Here is a 25579-nt window from a genome sequence, read left to right on the forward strand (position 1 = left end):
TCTAACTGGTTCTATTCTCGGAGGAGGGTCTCTTGGATCAGATGTCTGCTGCCTAGAAAAGATTGCTGGGTAAATAGTCATTTCCTTCAGCCTTCATGGAACAAATGAGGCATTATGCTGTGACACAAAGAATGGAAGACTCAATGATTACCAGATTTAGAAATAATCCAGATACAGGATGCAGGTGTCAATACAATGGAAGGATTAAAAACAGGCGGAATAAGGATGAAAGCACCTTTAGCAGATCTGGCTATTACAGCAGAAGGCAAAGTTGGAACAACAATAATGGGCGAATGAATCCTAGGAATGCCCAAGGAACAGTTAATAGGTGCTTCAGGTAGACTCGAAGTATTATTATGCGGTAATAAAAGCAAAAAACTGCGGATGCTGGAAATCTGAAATAAAAACAAGAAATGCTGGAACCACTCAGCAGGTCTGGCAGCATCTGTGAAAAGAGAAGCAGAGTTAACGTTTCGGGTCAGTGACCCTTCTTCGGAACTGGACCCTTCTTCGGAACTGGTTCCGAAGAAGGGTCACTGACCCGAAACGTTAACTCTGCTTCTCTTTTCACAGATGCTGCCAGACCTGCTGAGTGGTTCCAGCATTTCTTAGTTTTTATTATTATTATGCGGTACCTAGCTAAAGCAAAGAAGCACGGTCTTTGAAATGACACATGACAAATACATTTCTGAGGAAAAGGATGAAAATAATGTTAAATTTGAACAAATTCCACTGGTCACAAGGAGTTTTATTCCTGTGATGAATGTGTTAGTTGAAGATTCCGTTGCTAGTGCAAGAGAGCCATCTCACGGCAGTAGTCCCGACAGACAGAAAAATGCAAGTAGAGGTCGTAGCTTAAATAGATTAGTCAATGAAATAAAGGCCACAGAACAGTCTCGTAACAGAACTAGAAGCAGAAGTCCTCATGATTGTGAGGATTTTGTGGCTGTCAATAAACTTGAGAATGAACAAATACGAGTGGCAAAACAAAGGGAGTTAGATAGTTGGAGAGAGTTTGGAGTCTATTCTGAGGTTCCAGATATGGGTCAATCAGCTTTGTCACTTTATTTATTCATTTGTGGGATGTGGGCATCACTGGAAAGGCCAGCATTTATTGCTCATCCCTAATTGCTCTTGAGAAGGTGCTGGTGAGCTGCCGTCTTGAACCACTGCAGTCCATGTGGGGTAGGTATTCCCACAGTGCTGTTAGGAAGGGAGCTCCAGGTTTTTGACCCAGCGACAGTGAAGGAATGGCGAGATAGTTCCAGGTCAGGATGGTATGTGGCCTGAAGGGGAACTTTCAGGTGGTGGTGTTTCCACACGTATGCTGCCATTGTTCTTCTAGGTGGCAGAGGTCACAGTTTTGGAAGGTGCTGTCGAAGGATCCTTGGTGAGTTGCTGCAGTGCATCCTGTAGATGGTACACACTGCTGCTACTGTGTGCCAACGGTGGAGGGAGTGAATGTTTAATGTTTGTGGATTGGGTGATAAGCAAGCAGCTTTGTTCTGGATCATGTTGAACTTCTTGAGTGTTGATGGAACTGCACCCATCCAGGCAAGTGGAGAGTATTCCATCACACTCCTGACTTGTGCCTTGTAGATGGTTGACGGGCACTGGGGAGTCAGGAGGTGAGTTACCTGCTACAGAATTCCCAGCCTCTGACCTGCTCTTGTAGCCACAGTATTTTATATAGCTGGTCCAATTCAATTTCTGGTCAATGGTAACTCTCAGGATGTTGATAGTGGGGGATTCAGTGATGGTAATGCCGTTATATGTCAAGGGGAGATGGTTAGGTTCTCTCTTGTTGGAGATGGTCATTGCTTGGCACTTGTGTGGCCCCGATGTTACTTGCCACTTATCAGCTGAAGCCTGGATGCAGTCCGGGTCTTGGTGTATATGGGCACGGACTGCTTCAGTATCTGAGGAGTTATACTTCAAAAGCATTGCATTGATAATTTTGGAATGTTCTGTGGCCATGGAGGGCGCTAACTAACTGCAAGTCATTGTTTCTTTTGCAAGTCAATCTTTAAAGTTAATTTCATATGCAGTTAGAACTACAATTCCCAGAGATCTTTGCATCGAGGTTTTTGGTGTGTGCCATTATTTCCTGCTTCAGTATTGTATCACCAAAGTTCTAGGAAGTGCTTACCTGTGTGTAGATCAGAAGAAGAAGCTGCTTTCATTGAGACTTCAACAATATTTCTTATTACTGGGAGATGACTTTCAGTACAGCGGCAAGATCACAAATGAGATAAGAACTACGACTACAATAAGGTCCCGGAGCTGGAAGAAAGTCATTTGCACTGACTTGCTGCAATGGCAGAGTCCATGCAGGTCTCGCCGTTAAACATCAACAGCCTAAAGGAGCCCACACTGAAGAAAATTAGCGATCTACTGGACAAGACGAACAGCCGCGGATGGAGGAAGCTGGCAGAAATCGTGGGAGCTGACAAACGTTTCAGAATCAGGTGAGAGAAAAGTATCGCACTTCGTTTGATAAATGTCGAACTTCCCACTAGAAACATTTTGTTTTCAAACAAAAGTTGGTCACATATATCTGCTCTTCTCCTGATGCTGACACGTATTGGGGTACACTTTCATGAGCACTCCTCATGCATGAACATGAGTGCTCATAAGCTAATCAACTGTGATGGGCATCACAGCCATGTCTTATCCTGACTTCACAAGTGCAATTTATAGCAAATGTTAATGGTAGCGATCAGGTGCACGAAGCCTGACTGATTCCACCTCCTTCTGCAACCGCCCCCCCCCCACCCCCGCGCTTAGCATATAAGCTATTTGTATGTTTGTATTGTCTCTACTGCCAGTCTAGTTGAGATCAGTTACATCATAGCGTCATTACGGCACAGAAGGAAGCCATTCAGCCCGTCAAGTCCATGCTGGCTCTCTGTTGAGCAATCCAATCAGTCCTATTCCCCTCTTCTATCCCTGTAGCCCTGCAAGTTTATTTCCCTCAGGTGCCTATCCAATTTCCTTTTGAAATCATTGTCTCTGCTTTCACCATCCTCGCAGACAGCGAGTTCTAGGTCATTACCACTCACTGTGTAAAAAAGTTCTTTCTCACGTCCTCCCTGCATCTCTTGCCCACAGGGCGGCACAGTGGCGCAGTGGTTAGCACCGCAGCCTCACAGCTCCAGGGACCCGGGTTCAATTCTGGGTACTGCCTGTGTGGAGTTTGCAAGTTTTCCCTGTGTCTGCGTGGGTTTCCTCCTACAAGCCAAAAGACTTGCAGGTTGATAGGTAAATTGGCCATTATAAATTGTCACTCGTATAGGTAGGTGGTAGGGAAATATAGGGACAGGTGGGGATGTTTGGTAGGAATATGGGATTAGTGTAAATGGGTGGTTGATGTTCGGCACAGACTCGGTGGGCTGAAGGGCCTGTTTCAGTGCTGTATCTCTAATCTAAAACCTTAAATCTGTCATCTAGTCCTTGTGCCATCAGCTAATGGGAATGGCTTTTCTTTATCTACCTCATCTAAACCTGTCATAATCTTGTATACATCAATCAAGTCTCCCCTCAATCTCCTTTGCTTCAAGGAGAACAACCCCAGCTTCTTCAACTTAACCTTGTAGCTATTGCCCTGTGCCCTTTGTAAGCAGTAACATGACAGACTGTCAGAAGTGTGTGAGATACAGATTGATCAGGAGATGACTGGAAAGGCTGCAAAACCAAGATTCGGAAAAAAAGTGATGGTGTATTGTCGTGGAACAGAGAAAGGCAGTCAAGTACCACAAAGAGAGAGAGAGAGAAGGCAAGATAAAGGGTCATATAGTAGAAAAAGCAAATTGTAAAGGCTGATAAATAAATGGAAAAAGACATGTTGAGAAGGTAGGAGAACAGCTTGCGAGGTAAAGACAGAAAGGAAGCTAAGAAATCAGACTGAGGAAGTCTTTCAGGTCGAATATGTAAAAGAGAAAACAGGATGACACCTAGGACATAGAAGAGGAACTTGAGAAAAATGTAGTGGAAATTTTGCAACAATGAAAAAGTAGAAACTTGGTGTTAATGAAGTGACCCAAAACCTTGATAACGAGGCTAAAAATAGAAATAAGAGCAAATTTTAGATTCTAAACAAATAAAAATGGTAGTGGTTGCTACTATAGCAGAAAACTACTCCTAAATCAGCTTTAGATTTTGGAATTTTATGTGGGCAGACCATCAAGATAGCTAGAGTGTGAAGTGGAAAATTTTATGCCAATGCAATAGAGGGTATTTTTCTGAGGCTGGAATTAAGGTAGAGGAAAAAGAAAGACTTGCATTTATGTAACACCGTTCACACATGACATTTCAAAGCGCTTTGCAGCCAATGAAGTACTTTTGAAGTGTAGTCACTGTTGTAATGTGAGCACAGAAATCTAGGCTGATGCTCCATGGCTGTATTGAGGGGGTGCTGCACTGTCAGTCGTGCTATCTTTTGGATGAAACGTTAAATTAAAGCCTCCCCTGCCCTCTCAGGTGATGTACAAGATCGAAGAAGAGCAGGTGAGTTAGCCCAGTGTCCTGGCCAATATTTATCCCTCAATCAACATCAAAAAAACAGATTATCTGGTCATTATCATATTGCTGTTTGTGGGAGCAATTGGCTTCTGTGATTCCTATATTGTTTTACACTACATTGAACTGTGCTAAAGCTGACTTGGAATGATTATTAAGCATTGGTGAGGGAGTGGCAGGAAGAGAAGATTTGCTGTGTTATTTGTTACAAAATCATAAATATGATTTATAATGTGTTGATAATTTTCATGCAAATACTGAACTAAGGAAATATTCTCCCACTGTAATAAAAGTTTAAAAAATAGTTGCCAGAGACCTGATTGCACCAAATTATTTAAAATGAACTAAAATCCAAGCAAAATAGAGTTAAAAAGATGAATGCATACTAAAATCTGCCAGTTGTTTAACACATTTAGTGATAGGGAATTTTTTGTTCAATCTTCCACCTATCTTATGTTCAAAAGTTTTATTTCATTCTTTTAAATACATATAACATCAATTTTCTCAGCCCATGGAGACACATCTGTATCACTGTTATTGGGAATAAAATGAAAAAAGCATCAGACCTTGATTTGCAAGAGGTTTGGGATAAGATAGCATAGGTTTCCAAAAATCTTTGGAATTGGGAATACTTGAGGATGCAAATGCTACCACTCTGTTCAGGAAAGGGAACAAGGATAATTTAAGAAATTATAGGCCTAATAGTCTTGCCCCCTGTTGTGGGTGAACTTCTAAAGCCTCTTCTTCTTTGGGCCTCCTTATCTCGAGAGACAATGGATACGCGCCTGGAGGTGGTCAGTGGTTTGTGAAGCAGCGCCTGGAGTGGCTATAAAGGCCAATTCTGGAGTGACAGGCTCTTCCACAGGTGCTGCAGAGAAATTTGTTTGTTGGGGCTGTTGCACAGTTGGCTCTCCCCTTGCGCCTCTGTCTTTTTTCCTGCCAACTACTAAGTCTCTTCGACTCGCCACAATTTAGCCCTGTCTTTATGGCTGCCCGCCAGCTCTGGCGAATGCTGGCAACTGACTCCCACGACTTGTGATCAATGTCACACGATTTCATGTCGCGTTTGCAGACGTCTTTATAACGGAGACATGGACGGCCGGTGGGTCTGATACCAGTGGCGAGCTCGCTGTACAATGTGTCTTTGGGGATCCTGCCATCTTCCATGCGGCTCACATGGCCAAGCCATCTCAAGCGCCGCTGACTCAGTAGTGTGTATAAGCTGGGGGTGTTGGCCGCTTCAAGGACTTCTGTGTTGGAGATATAGTCCTGCCACCTGATGCCAAGTATTCTCCGAAGGCAGCGAAGATGGAATGAATTGAGACGTCGCTCTTGGCTGGCATACGTTGTCCAGGCCTCGCTGCCATAGAGCAAGGTACTGAGGACACAGGCCTGATACACTCGGACTTTTGTGTTCCGTGTCAGTGCGCCATTTTCCCACACTCTCTTGGCCAGTCTGGACATAGCAGTGGAAGCCTTACCCATGCGCTTGTTGATTTCTGCATCTAGAGACAGGTTACTGGTGATAGTTGAGCCTAGGTAGGTGAACTCTTGAACCACTTCCAGAGCGTGGTCGCCAATATTGATGGATGGAGCATTTCTGACATCCTGCCCCATGATGTTCGTTTTCTTGAGGCTGATGGTTAGGCCAAATTCATTGCAGGCAGACGCAAACCTGTCGATGAGACTCTGCAGGCATTCTTCAGTGTGAGATGTTAAAGCAGCATCGTCAGCAAAGAGGAGTTCTCTGATGAGGACTTTCCGTACTTTGGACTTCGCTCTTAGACGGGCAAGGTTGAACAACCTGCCCCCTGATCTTGTGTGGAGGAAAATTCCTTCTTCAGAGGATTTGAACGCATGTGAAAGCAGCAGGGAGAAGAAAATCCCAAAAAGTGTGGGTGCGAGAACACAGCCCTGTTTCACACCACTCAGGATAGGAAAGTTTCTAAAGCCTAGAGTGTCAATAATATGGAATGAAGCTGCTGACTAGTTAGAAAGAAATGGCTAATCTGTACGAGACAGCATGGATTTGTAAAGAGATTTAGGGTAGTTGGCAACAGAACCAGAGGTGAGATGAGGGTTATTTGTTTTGCATATCAAGCTGTTATGAGCTGGAATGTACTTCCTGCAAGGGTGATAGAAGTAGATTCAGTAATAACTTTCAAAAGGGAATTGGATAATTAATTGAAGGGAAAAGTTTACAAGGTTGTAGGGAAAGGGCAGGGGAATGGGACTAATTGGATAGTTCTTTCAAAGAACTGACACAGTCATGACAGACTGAAAGGCCTCCTTCAATGCTGTATCATTCTGCATCTATGAGGACAGGTTGGGCTTGATTGAGTTAATATAATGTTTTGGGGAAATCCTAGAACATAGAGAGGATGCAATGGATGTTGTGTATATGGATTTTCAAAAGGTATTTGATAAAATGGCTCATTATTGACTTATGAAAATGAAGGCACACAATTTTAAAGAGGTTATGGCCAGTGGGACGGCTTGTGAATAGAAAGCTAAGAATAGATGTAACTAGATGCTTTTTGCATTGGCGTGGTTATGTGTCTCAATGATCTGTGCTGGAATCTCTTTTTTTGATTTACATTTATATAAATGATTTTAACATAGGCAGAAAAGAATTAATATCAAAGTTTCTTTATATCACCAAATTGGTTAAATGTCAAACTGTGAGGAAGAATGCAAATGATTGCAAAGAACACAAGCAGGTTAGTGGAATTGGCAGAAGGGTAGATATAGTTCAGTGTAAGAAATGTAAAATAGTATCCCCTGAGAGAAATAATAGTGAATGAAAATAAACCCAAAAAGTAAAACTCTTAATAGACTGCAGGCACAGAGGGGCAAGTACATAGATTAGTAAAGATGGAAATCCAGTACAAAATGAAATTCAGTGCAAAAAATGTGAGGTTATATAATTTGGGAGTAAGAAAAAAGACAAAATATATACTAAATAGGAAAAACTTTAAAAGGAATTAACGGATCAGATGCTTAGGGGTTCAGATACACAAATGTTTAAAAGTCAGAAAACAAAGTGAATAAAACTGTAAAAGAAGAATGGCATCCAGGATTTCTATGTAGGGTCATGGGGTACGAAAGCAAAAAGATATTGCTAAATCTATACAAAATATGGATTGGCCACAATTAGAATATTCTGTCCAGTTTCGAGCACCCGAAGGTAATACCAGGGATGAGAGCTTCTATTTCTGAGGGATTAGTGAAACAAAGTTCTTTTTATTGAACCAAAGAAAGTTAAGAGAAGATATGATAGAGGGTTCAAAGCTAGATAGAAAAAAAATGAACTGATTATTGAACTGTTATTTAGAGGATATAAATTGAAGATCATCACCTAAATAACCAGAATCACAGAATTGTTACAGTGCAGAAGGAGGCCATTCGGCCCATCGTGTCAGCACTGGCTCTCTGAAAGAGCAATTCATTCAGTTCCATTCCCCCACCTTCTCCCCGTAACCCTGCACATATTTCATGTAACAGTCTAATTCCCTTTTGAATGCTTCAATTGAACCTGCCTCCACCACACTCTCAGGCAGTTCATTCCAGACCTGGACCACTCCCTGTGTGAAAAAGTTCCTCCTCATGTCACTTTTGCTTCTCTTACCAAATACTTAAATCTATGCCTTCTCGTTCTCGATCCTTTCACGGGTGGGAACAGTTTCGCTCTATCTACTCTGTCCAGACCCCTCATGATTTTGAATAAGTCTATCAAATCACCTCTCAGCCTTCTCTTCTCCAAGGATAACAGTCCTAACATCTCCAATCTATCTTCATAACTGAAATTCCTCATCCCTGGAACCATTCTCGTGAATCTTTTCTGTACTTTCTCCAATGCCCTCACGTCTCCCCTAAAGTGCAGTGCCCAGAGCAATAATCCAGACTAGTGTCTTATACAAGTTCAACATAACCTCCTTGATCTTGTACTCTATGCCCTTATTAAGAAAGTACAGGATACTGTATGCTTTATTAACCGCTCTCTCAACCTGTCCTGCTATCTTCAATGACTTATGCACATATACACCCAGGTCCCTCTGCTTCTTCACCCCCTTTAGAATTGTATCCTTTATTTTATGTTGTCTTTCCATGTTCTTCCTCCCAAAATGAATCACTTCACATTTCTCGGCATTGAATTTCATCTGCCACCTGTCTGCCCATTCTACCAACTTGTCGATGTCCTTTTGAAGTTCTACACTATCCTCCTCAGTTCACAATGCTTCCAAGTTTTGTATCATCTGCAAACTTTGAAATTGTGCCCTGTACACCAAGGTCTATGTCATTAATACATATCAGGAGAGAAGAGTTTTTTTAACAATGAGTTGTTAGGATATGGAATGTCCCACCAAAAATAGTAGTGGAAGCAGTCTTCATTATAGCTTTTGAAAAAGAAATTAATAAATATTTGAAAAAGGAAGTTTAAAAGAGCTGGGGAATGGGACTAAGTGGATAGGTCTTTAAGAACCAGCACAGGCACAGTGGGCCAAATGGCTTCATTCTATGACATAAAATTCGGTAATAATAAAATGCCATTAAAATGCAGATGGATTCTGGGTTATTTTGAAAGGGGTATTAAATATAAAAACATGGAAGTGATGTTGAGTTTGTACAAGACATTGGCTAGACCACAACTGGAATATTCTGGGTAACCTAGGAAGAATATTAGAACTATGGATAAAGTACGGTTATGAGATATTCTAAAAACTGGGGAATTTTCAGTGGACTAGAGAAGGCTAAGGGGGTTCAAATGGAGGTTTTCAAAATTATGAAAGATTTTGGTGGAATAAATAATGAAATATCGTTTGCATTGGTTGACGAATCAGCAACAAGGGGTTTAGATTTAAGTTTGTCTGGAAGAACAAAGGGGAAGTTTAAAAAAAAAATCCTCACTCAGAGGTTGATGCAAAGTTGGAATGCTTTATAAAGGAGTGAACATTGAAACAGAACCTGTAACACCATGTAATATTGGAAACCACAAAATATAGAAGGGGATGTGAAAAGGCAGGGAAATTATAGCTGCATTTGAAGATCCAGCATCAGAACAGGCACATTGGATGACTGAATTGGCACTGCGTTGTCAATCCAATGATTTCATGTCAGGTGTCCTTGCTGTTCTACCATCCACAGCATTACCAAATAGAAAGTGCCCCGAGTGGCCCCAAAAGCATTTTTAAAAAAAACAAGCCCACCACAAACTGCCACCCCCACCATGCACTAAAATTCCAAAGGTTCTCCAATTACTAAAACTCAAATGCCCACAAATGAGTAATCTGTGTTGCCATATGCTAAAAATTCAATCTTCATATTTCAAAGGTTCAACTCTCCCCATGCATTCAAAATCCAAGCATCCTTGCCTGAAATCTCCAAGTCCCCCATCCCCAAACAATTCCCAAGAATCCAAGCCCCCCCATATGCGTAAAATCTAACTCTCCCATATAGAAAGACCCTGTATCAAACTTAGCTTTTTACTATTCACTTCTTGGGTTGGGTCTGCTCTCCGCTGTCCATTTCTATTCCTTGGCCTGGTTCACTGTCACTGATTCCCTGATAATGCTCTTTGATGCATTCTCTGTCATCATTGTTACTGTTGCCACCATTGTTATTCCATCTTCAATCATAGCTGTTAATATTTTCACTGAACCTGTCGGTGATAGGTCTTCCCTGTCCTGCTTGCGAACTGATATATTGTCCCTGTCTGTTTCACTTTCCATTTATGTATCCTCCTTATTAGCTGCTATGTGGAAAACTTGGTAAGATAGTAAATAGGAAGCAGAATACTAGCAGACTTCAGGAGGACATAGACAAATTGGTAAAACGGGCAGACACATGGCAGATGCAATTTAATGTGGATAAGTGTGAATTGATGGACATTGGGAGGATAATCTAAATGATAATATTTTGCTCAGAGAGTCCTCGGGGTGCATTTTAACAAATCTTTGAAGGTGGCAGTTAAGAAAGTGCATGGGATGCTTAGCTTTGTTAATAGGGGCATTGAATACAAATTTAGGGAAGCCATGTTAAACCTTTACAAATCACTGGTTAGGCCTCAGCTGGAGGATTGTGTATAATTCTGGGCATCGCAGTTTAGGACTAAGGCCTTGGAGAGGGTACAGAGGAGGATTACCCTCGGGAGCTGAGAGCTGTCGGACCTGCGTGGGAGCAGCTAGAACCGGGAGAGGATGAAAACAGCAGCAGGCTCGGGACCCTCACTTACCTTTGGGATCTGAGAGTGATTGGACCTGCGAGGAAGCACCTAGAATCGGGAGAGAATAAATACAGCACCAGGCTCTGGGCCTTCACTTACCTTCTGGAGAAGAGTGCAGTCAAACCTGCAAGGGAGCACCTAGAATTGGGAGAGAATAAATACAGTGCCAGGCTCAGGGCCTTCACTTACCTTTGAGAGAAGAATGGAGACAGGCCTGTGAGGGAGCACCTGGAATCGGGAGAGAATAAATACAGCATCATGCTCGGGGTCTTCACTTACCTTCGGGAACAGAGAGCAGTCGGTCCTGGAAGGGAGCACCTCTTCAGGAGTCGGTATGCGCTGACTTGAGTTTGAAAAAAAATTCAAACAGTGACATCACTGGTGAGTAACTGCTATTGGGGAATATCTGTAAATAGCTAGGTTAGTACACTGCTGTTAGGGGGGGTGTGTTAATAGTGTTAATAACTGGAAATTAGAAAAACGTAAAATTAAAATTGAAGTAGCTACCTAATAATTAATTATAATGAATTAAGACAGGCAAGCAGAAGGGAAGTAAGCTGGTGAGTCTACTGTTCTGTTTTATTTTTAAGTGGTAAGGTTTATTGTATTACCAAGGTTTAAATGAGAGCAGTAAGTGCTGGTGAAGAGACGCATTAAGTAAAAATTAATTAAGTAAATAGTTATTAAAACACAAAAGGATGACAGGGCAGGTGATGTTTTGCAGCTGCAGTATGTGGGAGCTCGTGGACACCAGTGTGATTCACAGCAACCATGTCTACAGTAAGTGTCTGCAGCTCAAGGAGCTTCGGCTCAGAGTCAGTGAGCTGGAGGCTGAGCTATAGACACTGCGATGCATCAGGGAGGGGGGAAGTTACCTGGACACTTTGTTCCAGAAAGCAGTCGCACCCCATAGGATAGAGTCTTCTGATTTGGTCAGTGGTCAGAGACAGGAGAATGTGACTGCGAGTGAGGCAGGTAAGGGGATCGAGAAGGCAGAAGTGGAGGATCCTCAGCCCTTGCAATTGTCCAACAGGTTTGAGATTCTTTCAGCTTGTATGGATGAGAGTGGGGCTGCAGGGTGGATGGGCAAATTGATTGTGACACCATGGTACAGGAAACCATTCAAGAGAGGAGAGTAAATAGGAATGTAGTGGTCGTAGGGAACAGTATTGTAAGGGGGATAGACATGTTCTCTGCAGCCAAGGGAGAGAGAAGCCAAGAGTCCAGAAGGCTGTGTTGACTGCCCGGTGCCAGGGTTCGGGACATCTGCTCAGGGCTGGAGAGGAGCTTGCAGTGGGAAGGGGAGGATCCAGCTGTCATGGTCCACTTGAGTACCAACAACATAGATAGGACTAGGAAAGCGGAACTGCATAGAGAGTATGAGCAGCTAGGAGCTAAATTAAAAAGCAGAACCTCAAAGGTCATAATCTGCGGATTATTACCTGAGTTATGAGCAAATTGGAATAGGGTAAATAGGATTAGAGAGATGGGTTTTGACTCATGGGGCATTGGCACCGGTACTGGGCAAAGTGGGAGCTGTACCGTTGGGATGGTCTTCACCTGGACTTTGCTGGGACCAGTGTTCTGGCGAGTCGTATAACTATGGCAGTAGAAAGGGCTTTAAACTAAATATTGGGGGCATGGGATCAAGTGAGAGAAGAAGCGATAGAGAGAGGACAAGGCAAGAGAGTGAAGTAGCCATAAGGGAAATAATAATCAGAGTGTGGCAGGAAGGGACAAAATGTACAAAATTTAGAGTGTGCAAGCAGCTAAGGCTAGAGGCTGCGTAAATAGTAAAAAGACAGAACTAAAGGCTCTGTATTTGAATGCACGTAGCATTCATAACAAATGAATTGATAGCTCAAATAGAAATAAATATGTATGATCTGATGGCCATTGCAGAGACATGGCTGCAAGATGACGAAGGCTGGGACCTGAATATTCAAGGATACATGACATTTCGGAAGGACAGGAAACTGGGAAAAGGTGGAGGAGTAGCTCTGTTAATTAAGGGTGGCATTAGTATGATAGAGAGAGGTGACCTTAGTTCTAAAAATCAAGATGTAGAATTAGTTTGGGTAGAGATAAGAAATAGTAAAGGTAGAAAGTCACTTGTGGGAGTAGTTAATAGGCTCCCCAACAGTAAACACATTGTAGGATGGGGTATACAGGAAGAAATAATGGGGACTTGTGAGAAAGGTATGGTGATAATCATGGGTGATTTTAATCTACATATAGATTGGATGGATCAGATTGGCAAAGGTAGCCTGGAAGATGAGTTCATGGATTGTTTTCGGGACAGTATCTTAGAGCAGCATGTTCCAGAGCCAACCACAGAACAGATTACTCTAGATCTGGTAATGTCTAATGAGACAGGATTAATTAATGACCTCATAGTAAAGGCGTCCCTAGGTAGTAGTGATCACAACATGATTGAATTTCACATTCAGTTTGAGGGTGAGAAGAGTGGATCTAAGACTGGTATTTTAAACTTAAATAAGGGTAATTATGAGGGTTTGAGGACAGAGCTGGCTAAAGTAAATTGGGAAATTAGATTAAGGGATGGGTCATTAGAGATGGACAGCTCTTTCAAAGAACCAGCACAGACATGATGGGTTGAATGGCCCCCATTTGTGCTGTAAGATTCTGTGATTTTAGATGCACAGTGTTCAAAGTGTCAGCCTGTTCCCAGGGTTGGTGGACTGACAAAGGATGCTTCTAATTGGTGAAAACGGCTACTCCCTCATTGGTCTAACTGCAGCAATGAGGGAGTTGCATTTTTTAATCCTTATGGCCTGGGAAGTTTAAATAGATCAGGGATATGGTCTTGTTGCACACAGACACAAAGCTTGAATGTGTAAACTAATGACATTTATCAAATATATACTTAGTTATGCATCTTTTGGGCCTCCTTATCTCGAGAGACAATGGATACGCGCCTGGAGGTGGTCAGTGGTTTGTGAAGCAGCGCCTGGAGTGGCTATAAAGGCCAATTCTGGAGTGACAGGCTCTTCCACAGGTGCTGCAGAGAAATTTGTTTGTTGGGGCTGTTGCACAGTTGGCTCTCCCCTTGCGCCTCTGTCTTTTTTCCTGCCAACTACTAAGTCTCTTCGACTCGCCACAATTTAGCCCTGTCTTTATGGCTGCCCGCCAGCTCTGGCGAATGCTGGCAACTGACTCCCACGACTTGTGATCAATGTCACACGATTTCATGTCGCGTTTGCAGACGTCTTTATAACGGAGACATGGACGGCCGGTGGGTCTGATACCAGTGGCGAGCTCACTGTACAATGTGTCTTTGGGGATCCTGCCATCTTCCATGCGGCTCACATGGCCAAGCCATCTCAAGCGCCGCTGACTCAGTAGTGTGTATAAGCTGGGGGTGTTGGCCGCTTCAAGGACTTCTGTGTTGGAGATATAGTCCTGCCACCTGATGCCAAGTATTCTCCGAAGGCAGCGAAGATGGAATGAATTGAGACGTCGCTCTTGGCTGGCATACGTTGTCCAGGCCTCGCTGCCGTAGAGCAAGGTACTGAGGACACAGGCCTGATACACTCGGACTTTTGTGTTCCGTGTCAGTGCGCCATTTTCCCACACTCTCTTGGCCAGTCTGAACATAGCAGTGGAAGCCTTACCCATGCGCTTGTTGATTTCTGCATCTAGAGACAGGTTACTGGTGATAGTTGAGCCTAGGTAGGTGAACTCTTGAACCACTTCCAGAGCGTGGTCGCCAATATTGATGGATGGAGCATTTCTGACATCCTGCCCCATGATGTTCGTTTTCTTGAGGCTGATGGTTAGGCCAAATTCATTGCAGGCAGACGCAAACCTGTCGATGAGACTCTGCAGGCATTCTTCAGTGTGAGATGTTAAAGTTATGCATCATATTGGTAGTTATGCATCATATTGGTAAATACTGCAGTGAGCGTTTCTTACTTGTCATCATGTGATTAGAACAACTGTATTGCACAATGTTTTGCTTTTGGTTGGCAGATGAGGCAGATAAATAGTGTGATATGTTTTACTTTTGGCGTTCTCCTGATGCTTCAGTTCGTAAAAAGCACAGTGTATCATGGACCTGAACTGTTCAGAACGATTAGATAGTTGGTCGTTCCTATGTCCTGCATTATTGGAGGTACTGTCTTTCAGATAAGACTTTAAACCAAAGTCCTTTCTATGTGGCCTGTTATTGTAGGCAAATGTTAAAACTGGCTGTATTTGAAGAAGAGCCGCGTGATTCCCTGACATTCTGGCCACCATTTCTCCCTCTGCTAACATAGCCAAAACCCATTAAGTAATCATTCATCTTATTCTCTGTTTATGGGATCTTACTGTGTGCACATTGGCTGACATGTCTGCCTATAAAACAACAGTGACCCATTATTTTAAGTAGTGTGACAAGCTGTACTTTCCATTCTGTGGCTAGATTAGGTAAATTAAGACATATTGCTTTTAATTTTGTGGAGATACTTTTGAACTTTCTACACTATCACAGGAACTGTTACTCACATGTGAAATGTTACTCAGATATGAAATAGAAGCAGTGCAGTCTGCATGCCCAAGACCACAGCTGAAGTGTATGAGTGCAGACTCCTTTGTGAGTTATAGTTCACTCATGAGGCTGGATTTTCAAGCCCCTCCACCATCGGCAATGTTGGCGCAGAGGCAATGAAGATCGGTGTGGCGGAGGCCTGCCAACGGCCCCGACGGCGGCGGGTCCCATGCTGATTTCGGTGGCGGCAGTGAGGCCTAGTGGCAGCTACCCCGCCACTTGGTGACGGGACGGGGCCCCCATTTCAGTATGTAAACTAATTAAGATACCTGATTTAATGAGGGTCCCGTCGCCTCCTAAATCGCCGTACCGATCTTCATTCAGGTGGCTGACACTGCTGGGCCTTCGAGTCCCCGTTTGGGGAAATGTGGCGCGACACCTGTGGGGAGGGGGGAGGAGTAACTTTTCTCTGCACTGGAGGGGGAAGCGGGGTCAAAATGATGCAGATTGGTTGGGGGAGGGTGATGGGAAGGGGTAAAAGGCAAAGTTACCGAACTTTGGAGGGGGGAAAGGGCAAATTCTCACTATTCGCATTCTGGGGGGGATAATGCCAGAAATGCCATTGCGGGGGGGGCGGGGGAGGGGGGGGTGGCGGTGGGAAAATGCATTCAAAGATCATGTAATTCTGTTTTGTTGCAATGTAATTTACCTGGCCCTTTCATTTTTAAATGTCCATTAAGGGCTGTAAGCCTTTTAAAAAGCGCCCCGGCTCCTGCGCATTGGCGGCAGACGCCGTTGCCTGTGGCGGCTCACCCGCCTCCTCCACGTCATTGTTGGGGGGGGGCAGGCGCCGTGGCCATTCTAATGAGCCGCCACGTTTGAAATCGCAGCGGCTCCGTGACATGGCGCCTGTGCAGGCGGGCTGAATTTTTCTACATCCGCTACCTACTTCGGCAGCAGTCTCTTAAAATGCAGCCCATGGAGTGAGCTGTATAGCCCATTGTTCCTCATTACATATCATCTATACAAAAATTACAAACATGAAAGCCAAATATTTATATTGAAATAGAGTCTGAACTAATGTGAAGTGTTCACCGCACAGCTAATTTTATAAACTGATTAGATTTCTTTTCTATGGTTACAGAATATTCGGGTTGGTAGGATTTATGATGTTTCAGATAATTGAAGGACCCCGAATGTAATTGTTTGTTTGCTCAAATTACATCAGACAAATGCTGGAAAGTACCCACTGGAAAGTCCTTACCTCAATATTTGTACATGTGACCAAATATGGGGAAGTGCCACCCAAATTATGTGGTGTCTCAGACTGTATAATTGTAGTGTAGTCACCTTAAGGGGCCCTAACTATTCTATAACAGCCGGTAGAATTCTGGTTACAACCATCAGCGTGTACACATTGCAGCCTGTTAGATTGTTGATTACCCGGTGAATCCTGTCACTACTTCACACTGTTCTCCAAAGTGGAAGAATGTGAAAATACGGAAACAGTGACATTCTTAAGAGGATGTCAGGGAAAGTTGCTGTCAGTAAGGAGGCTGAAAAAAAACAGGATATGATCTAGCAGGTAATGCATTAAGGTCGTGCTGTTTAAAGAAACATGCCACGACAAGGCACTGCGATGCCCTTAACTTTTGGAAAGCTCAAAGGCAACCTCTTCTTTATACCTGATTGAAATATATTTCAAAGTTATTTTTTCTTAACTCCCTGCAGCAAGGTGCTGAGCTTCCTGATTAAGGCAGTCATACTTTGCTCCTTCTGACGATGGAATGCTGGAATTTTGGTGCTCAGCCATGTCTGTAGCCTCATTGCACCTCCCCACTCCTAGTGATTGGAGCAAATCAGCAGGAATGGTGTGAGTGCTGATACTTAAGAGCTGAAATGTTATGTTCAACACTGTAGCCTTGGAAATAACAGAAAGGTGATGGCCTAGTCAGAAAAGGAGAATAATTTTTGTGTGACTACTTTAGGATAAACTCTTATCCTGTAATATTCTTTGCAGGTAGACCTAAGTACAAACCACAGTGATGCAGTGTGTTATGGTAAAATGGAGTTTGTGTGTAAATTAAGGGGAAATACTCACTGTACTTGCTATGATGTAACTGATTGGTTTCTTCATGACTGCAACAACACTCAAGAAGCTCGCCAGCATCCAGGACAAAGCAAACTGCTTAATTGGCATCCCATCCACCACCTTAAGCATCCCTCCGCCACCGGCACACAGTAGCAGCAGTGTGTATCATCTACAAGATGCACTGCAGCACCTTGCCAAGGCTCCTTTAACAGCACCTTCCAAACCCATGACCTCGGCCAGCTAGAAGAACGAGGGCAGCAGGCACCACCACCTGAAAGTTCCCCTCCAAGTCTCTCAGCATCCTGGCTTGGAAATATATCGCTGTTCCTTCACTTTTACTGGGTCAAAATCCTGGAACATCCCCCCCCACTCCACCCCTAAACAACACTGTGCATGTATCTACACCACAAAAAGGGGAGGGCAAATAAAACGAGGGAATACACAATAAACGGGAGGATATTGAGAGTAGTAGAAGAAGTGAGATACCTTGGAGTGCATATCCACAGGTCCCTGAAGGTGGCAGGACAGATAGATAGAGTGGTGAAGAAGGCATATAGAATGCTTTCCTTTTGGCCGAGGTATAGAATTCAAAAGCAGGGATGTAATGCTGGAACTGTATAAAATGCTGGTTAGGCTACAGCTGGAGTATTGCATACAGTTCTGGTCACCACATTACAGAAAGGACATAATTGCTCTGGAGAGAGTACAGAGATTTACAAGAATGTTGCCAGGGCTTGAAAGTTGCAGCTGTAAGGAAAGCTTGGTTAGGCTAGGGTTGTTTTCCTTAGAACAGAGGAAGCTGAGGGGTGACTTAATAGAGGTGTACAAAATTATAAGGGGCCTAGATAGAGTAGACAGGAAGGACCTGTTTCCCCTAGTGGAGAGGTCAATTACCAGAAGGCACAGATTTAAGGTGATTGGTAGAAGGATTAGAGGGGACATGAGGAAAAACCTTTACACCCAGAGGGTGGTGGGTGTCTGGAATTCACTGCCAGGAACGGTGGTGGAGGCAGAAACTCTCAATTCTTTTAAAAGGTACCTGGACATGCACCTGAAGTGCTGTAACCGGCAAGGCTATGGACCAGGTGCTGGAAGGTAGGATTAGATTGGGTGGCTAGTTTTTTTGGCTGGCACAGACATGATGGGCTGAATGGCCTTTTTCTGTGTTGTAATTTTTCTATGGTTCTATGATTCTAAAAACTGCAGCAATTCAAGAAGGAGGCTTACCACCATCTTCTCAAGGGCAATTAGGGATGGCCAATATATGCTGGCCTTGCCTGTGATGCCCACATCCCATGAATGAATATAAATAAACCATACAAAACACACTGGAATATATTTTTTTGTGTAAAAACTTAAATAAAAACCCTTACTAAGATGTCATTATGAAGCAATGAGAGTTAAATAAAATAATTCAGTGCCACCAGCCTTGAGCTTCACTTGAAGGGAGTGCTTGTCAGAGATTAGGCTACAATACCATAGCCCTAATTCACTTTGAGCATGATTCAATGCTTGGAGCACTGAATTTATGCGGGAATAACTACTGTTAGGGACAGCTGGTCATAATTAAAAGATTAAAGGATTAAATACTACCAAGTGATGCATGAACTTTCACATCTGTCTGTATGTTAGGCTTAATAGTTCCAGAAATGCCTTATAGGTTGTTTATGCAAGTAAGTCGGAAATTGATTGTGCCTGGATGAAAGTGATCACTTAGAGAGAAAAGTCTTTAACTACAGTTGAGAAACGTGAAGAGGCCAGTGCAGGAGTGCAAATGCAGCAGAAATAGACTTGGTCTAGACTCAGGAAAACCACTCGTCTGCCTGTCTTCCACGGGCAAAAATAACCATACTGTGGTGTAACTAATGCTGTGCCATCATTTAACGCATGAACACAGTGTAGTCTCACCAGCTATCTTGTTTGGATGCTTTGTGTTTGGAATGTCTTTCAACATTCAGAAATAGGGCAGGTTATTTTTTTTATTCGTTCGTGGGATGTGGGTGTCACTGGCTTGGCCAGAATTTATTACCCATCCCTAATTGCCCTTGAGAAGGTGGTGGTGAGCTGTCTTTTTGAACCGTTGCAGTCCTTGGGGTGTAGGTACACCAGCAGTGTTCACGGTTTGATACAACTAAGTGGCTTGCTAGGCCATTTTAAAGGGCACTTTTTTAAAAGTCAACTAGGACAACTCTATGTTGATTGAGCTGGAAATTATGACCAAGGAGGTTTGGTCTAAATGCAAAAAATGCTAAATTTTAAGGCCTTAGCAGCTATTTGAGATTTGGAAAATGTGTGATAAATTGCTCATCAGAGCAGGGATTAATAGAGGTTTTTAAAATGATGAAGAGGTTATTCAGAGTAGTTAGAAACAGACTGTTCCAGCGATTGAGGAATCTTGAATGTTGAATCTTGAATATATATAATATATGCTATATGGGACGGAGAACAGAAGAACCATTTTTACACAGAGGGTTGTGAGGCTGCGGAATGCACTACCAGAATCAATGGTTGCCACAGTATACGTTAGGAGGCCATTCAGCTCATTGTGCCTGTGCTGGCCGACAAGTAGCCATCCAGCCTCATCCCACTTGGTTGAAGGAAAGGAGAATGAAGGGAGAAGAGAAATGGAAACATGGGATTAGGACTGCTCATGCGGAGAATAAACACTAATGTGGGCTAGTTTTGCTAAACATGCCTGTTTATGTGTTGTAATATTTATGTACTTGTCTGTAATTAGCACTCTGCAGTACTCCCTTCCTATTGTATCTTTGATCATGGGTGTTTGACAGCATTGTATGATTTTTCCATCCTATTTAGTTCTCGTAAAAGGTTCAAACTTCGTGGTTGTAAATGCAACATTGTATCTTAAAGTCCTATGAAAGTTTTTTTTATCCAAAAGTAGTGTTGCTTATCATATTTTAAGAACTCTGGTTGGAAAAAGGTACATGAACTCCCTGTGGACTAATTCAGTTCTATTGTTTTAAAGCTTTTGTGCTGTTTCAGTATCTCGCTATATCTTTTGGCTTCTATATATTGTATAACTGGTAAGTAAACTTATCCTTTCGAGAACATTGATAATAATTACTTCAAAGCCACTCATGGTGAATTAATTAAGTTTATTATTTTTTGATTTAAAAGTTTTGCTTTGCTTCCCTCCTTGCTTCTAAGTTAGTACTTTTTGTTATTTAAACCCTTTGCAATGATTAACAACTTTTTGGATCCACTTTCTCAATTTCTTTCATGATCTCAAAGACATCCCATTCTTTTTACAGCTCGGACGACCTAGATAAATGCTCGCTGAAGGTACTGGATCCAGAAGGAAGCCCCAGCCGCAGTTTGCTCCATGTAATGGGTAATCGGGGTGTGACTGTGAAAGACCTGCTGGAGTTCCTTCAAGCAATGGGACAAACTGAAGCCTTTCAGCTTTTGAGATCTTCAGGTTAGTTTCAAAAACCTTTTCAATTATATGTTTACTGTGTAGGTGGGAGCATTTGCTAAACATTATCATTTCTATTATAGACCTATTGGCCCCCATTTCAGGGAAGGCGGGAAGAGGGCAATAGTGGGCCGAAATGGCACTGCACCACTCATTGTCTCATTCCCGTATGCAAGAGCTGGTGCAATTTCTGACTCATGGTCCAAATGGGCAGCCAGACCATTCACCTGTTTCGGGCAGGAGGCCATGTTAATATGCAAATCTAGATTCTACACAGTTGTAGGAACCAATGCTTTTTAAGTTCCATGAACATCCAGCAGTTTTGAACTGCAGGATGTCTTGAAATATTTTGCTATAGTTTTCACAGTCAGCAGGATTGACAATGTGGAAACCTGTCGGGTGGGAAATCCTACAGCACAAGCTCGCAGCTGAGCTGGTCTGAGGGCAGTAGATCTAGTGGGGGAGTGGGAAAGAGTGTGGAAGGACTCCATGGAGGGCACAGGTTGTGGCGGTGGGGGTCCTGATTGGTGTGGGGTCTTGATGGAGTTTGGGGGGTGGGGTGGGGGGAGTTTGATGGTGGTCAGGGGAAGGGGATCTGATGGTAGTCGTGGGGGGTTACCAATATGGGGTGGTCTGATGATGGTCAGACGGGAAGCATATGGTGGTTGGGGTGGGGGTCTGATGGTGAGTGGAGGAGCACACAGATCACCAGGATGAATCTGGGTGTGGTTACTGGGAACGTGTTGGGTCTGGAGTAAATACGCCTGCTCTGCCTGGCCCGCAGACATTCAGTCCTACCCGCCTCCTTTCTCCTGGTGGGTTTCCTGAGGCCAGGAAATCCACCCAGCTATGTTGAAAAATGAAATCATCCTTAAAAAGAAGACACACAGCCTCATTAAAATATTTAAATGGTCAACCCGCCTTCTGTGAGGAGATTGTTCACCCACCCCTCGTCCCAGCTCTGTTCAGAATAGAAGTGGGTGGATTTGAAATGGGTTGGGTTCCTGTTTCAGATCTTTTGAATTTTAACCTCTGACCCGACTGAAAGCACCTGTTTTTAGGAGTTAAAATTCAGCCTACAACCGCCAACTTGACTTCACAGAGGCCGCGCCGGAATTCCTACCACCTGCCCAAAATCCACCCAAGGTGAAAATTGTCCCCATCATTTCTCAGCATTTCAAAGATTAGCTTTCAGTTGCTCAGCTCACGGCTTCATTTTGATGTCTTTAAGTCTCTCAGAATCTTCTTACAGCCAAGAATGTGCATTGAATGTTGTTTCTGCACTTTTTGTCATGCCAATGTAGCTTAAAAGTTGGATCTCACTGATTGAGGAGATTATCATAGCAGCTGGAATTCAGGTTTTGGGTGTTTGATGCCAATAGTGGGTGTCTAAAATAGGAAATATCCAGTAGGTGATTATCATAAAAGTCCTGAAGCTGCCTTTGAATGTCACACCAGCTGAAGGTTGGTCTGCTGAGTCATTTATTACAAAATATTAACAGGACAGAAACAAGCCATTTGGCCCAACAGGTCCATGCTGGTGGTTATACTCCACATGGGACTCCTCCCACCTCTCTGTTCTAACCACATCAACACATCCTTCTGTTCCTTTCTCTGTCATGATTTTCCCTTGACTGCATCTCTGCTGTTTACCTCAATTACTCCTTGTAGTAACAAGTTCCACATTCTAACTACACACTGAGTAAAGGTGTTTCTCTTGAGTTCCCTATTGGATTTATTAGTGGCTATCTTATATTTATGTCCCTTGGTTCTGGTCTTGTTCGCAAGTGGAAACATCTCTAAGTCTACCCTACCAAAGCATTTCATAACCTTAAAGACCTCTATTAGGTTAGCTCGCAGTCTTCTCTTTTCTAAAGAAAAGAGCCCCAGCCAATCTTTCTGATAGGTATAACCTCTCAGTTCTGGTATCATTCTCGTAAGTTTTTTTTGCCCATTGTCCAGTGCTTCTGTATCCTTTTTTTAATAATATGGAGATCAGAACACTTCACAGTACTCTACGTGTGGTCTAAGCAAGGTTCGGTACAAGTTTCACATATTTTCTCTGCTTTTCAATTCTAACCCTCTTGAAATGAACCTCTTTTTTTCCCCCTTTTTTATGGTCTTATTAAACTGCACCACTACTTTAGATACTTATTTTCCAAGGTTTTCCAACCTTGCACTTATCTACATTGAGTTCATTTGCCAATTATGGATCCATTCTGCATGTTATTAATTCAGATTTGTGATTTGGACCAATTATGGAAAATAAAAGTGGAAATGAAGCTAATTTTTAAAAAAATCTTCTTGGGCATTTAATGCCAATCTCTAGTTGTACTGAGAAGGTAGAGATGGCCCTTCTTGAACAACTAAGTGGCTTACTGGATCACTTGAGAAGTCAGTGTAAGCCAGCCATGTGTCACATGTAAGCGAGATTGAGTAGGGTTGATAATTTGATACCACCATGCCCCAATTGTTGAGGTGATTTTTTCTTTATATGCCAGTATAGCTGGGGCATAATTTTACTTAAACTCAGCTAACAGAGGTAAACTGCCAGGAATGACAGAACAAAGTGCTCCCACAATCTAAATAATACTGCATCAGAAGTGCATTCAAGTCTTTCCACGTGAACATAGATTTGTCTCACAGTAAAGCGTGTTAGTTTAGGAAGCAGTTCACTTTGTATGATTACTATCCTAATGCATTTTGAACCTTAGTTTTCTGACTTTATGTTGCCTTTCATTTCAGCTTCATTGAAGATTCTCATTCAGCCAGTTTCTCAGGCAGTACTGGCTGGTCAGGCAGTGAGACTCTATTGCCAAGCAGCAGGACATCCGAATGTTGAGTATCAGTGGTTTAGAAAGAATATAGAGGTAATGGATACAGAATGGACTTCCCAACAGATGGCATCATTGAAAAGATAAAAAGTTAAATTAAGTTTTCTTCCCTATCCTCCCCTCTTCTGATGATGCTGACTGCTGTTGGGGTATGTTTCCATCAAAGCCCTATGCCACTTCATCTACATGGTTATTCTTTATGTGTAATCCTTGATAGACAGCAAACTGTTCCGTTACTGGATGTTACAGATAAACCAGTTGCGGTCCTCAGCCAATGTCTGCACTTTCCTGAAAGGGTCACTGGATGGCGATCAGGAGTAAGAATCCAAGCTTATTTTTTAACATTCTCTCTCCGAGCAGTGGGCTTGGAGGCCAGTTGTAACTTCTCTCCTGCCACCCAGCTGAGATCCGCTAGTTGGGATACCAAAACTTGAGCCTGCACTTTCATTGTTATTTGGAAGCTGCCAAAAATACGAACTTTTATTGTCATTGATTTTAGTAACTCCAAAATGATTTCTTGGATTTCCACTAAACTTTGTGATCGTTTTTATTTCACTGGGCTTTGGGGTCATTTGAAAATGAAGTCTATTGGGAATGTGGATATGGCCTTCTCTAAGATTTCTCAATTTAAAAAACAAATCCACTGCTTCCTAATATAGTGCAAATAAGAAGATACTGTTGAAATACATGCACAGGATGATGGCCTGGCTATCGTTGGAGCTGTCAGTTTAGTAGTTAGGAAAGGAAGATGTGAGTTCCCCATAAACATGGTGACGCATCTACAATCAGGACTATGGTGGAGTGAGGACTGAACGCAATCCCACTGCACTGTGGCAAATTATATCGGTGCTGCAATGTATGGAGTCTTCTTCTTCTTCTTTGGCCTCCTTGTCTCGAGAGACAATGGGTAAGCACCTAGAGGTGGTCAGTGGTTTGTGGAGCAGCGCCTGGAATGGCTATAAAGGCCAATTCTAGAGTGACAGACTCTTCCACAGGTGCTGCAGATAAAATTGGTTGTCGGGGCTGTTACACAGTTGGCTTTCTCCTTGCACGTCTGTCTTTTTTCCTGCCAACTGCTAAGTCTCTTTGACTCGTCATTCTTTTGCCTCGCCTATGGAGTAACTGAATTTTAAAATGGGCTTAAATAAAAACAGGAAATGATGGAACTACTCAGTAGGTCAGGCAGCGTCTTTGGGGAGAGAAACAGAGTTAATGAGCTGAATTTTTAAATGGCCGCCGAGGCGGGACCAGAGGCAGATGGACCCATAATTTCCTGGCACCAGCTGGTTTGCCAGCATGTCCCCAACTCCGGGCCATTTTAGTAGTGGATGGTTGCGGGATGGTGGGGACGGGTGGCGAGTAGCCAGTTAAGGTCCTTAAAGAGCCTATTAAGACCACTGTGCAGACACCGACTGCAATTTTCCAGTTGGCACTCGGGGGCCCCCACTGAGGCGGAATCCCGGCTAATGAATGGAGGCAGCCTCCCAGCGGCATTTATTGCCCATCCCTAATTGCCCTTGAACCGAGTGGTTTGCTTGGCCATTTCAGAGGGCTTTTAAGAGTCAACCACACTGCTGTGGGTCTGGAGTCACATTTAGGCCAGACCAGGTAAAGACAGCAGATTTCCTTCCCTAAAGGACAGTAATAACTGATTAAACCCTTCCCAGCTTGTCAGTTTCACTGAAGAAGCTGTTCCTGCTGACAGGTCAGAAAACAAATGCCCTGGCTGTTAAATCCAAAATTGAGGATTAAAACAGTTCCTAATTTGTTTTTTTAAGTACCTTAATTACTTGCCTGACAGATCCAAGGGGACTCCCCGCTCATATTCAATCCCACCCTGGTGAAACCTTGAAGAGGGCGGGCTGATATCAGGATCCCGACTTAATGTCAACTTCAGGGGATTTACCCAAACCCGCCTACCCTTGCCTGTAAAAATTCCACCCGTTAACTTTATTTCTCTCTCCATAATACAAATCATATACAG

General features: G+C 43.1%; 1 protein-coding gene across 2 annotated transcripts in view; it reads left to right on the forward strand.

Annotated features, from left to right (window-relative positions):
• The first annotated feature begins 2122 nt into the window (after positions 1 to 2122).
• Positions 2123 to 25579, forward strand: part of malt1 (MALT paracaspase 1) — a 121112-nt gene continuing 97655 nt past the window's right edge. For both annotated transcript variants that reach the window (XM_068031074.1, XM_068031082.1), the window contains exons 1-3: positions 2123 to 2468; positions 20598 to 20764; positions 23507 to 23631. In XM_068031074.1, coding sequence (XP_067887175.1) covers positions 2317 to 2468; positions 20598 to 20764; positions 23507 to 23631 — 444 coding nt within the window. In that variant the 5' untranslated portion in view covers positions 2123 to 2316. The remainder of the gene's footprint in view (positions 2469 to 20597; positions 20765 to 23506; positions 23632 to 25579) is intronic.

The sequence above is a fragment of the Heterodontus francisci genome, chromosome 1, assembly GCF_036365525.1.
Source record: "Heterodontus francisci isolate sHetFra1 chromosome 1, sHetFra1.hap1, whole genome shotgun sequence".
NCBI classification, from domain to species: domain Eukaryota; kingdom Metazoa; phylum Chordata; class Chondrichthyes; order Heterodontiformes; family Heterodontidae; genus Heterodontus; species Heterodontus francisci.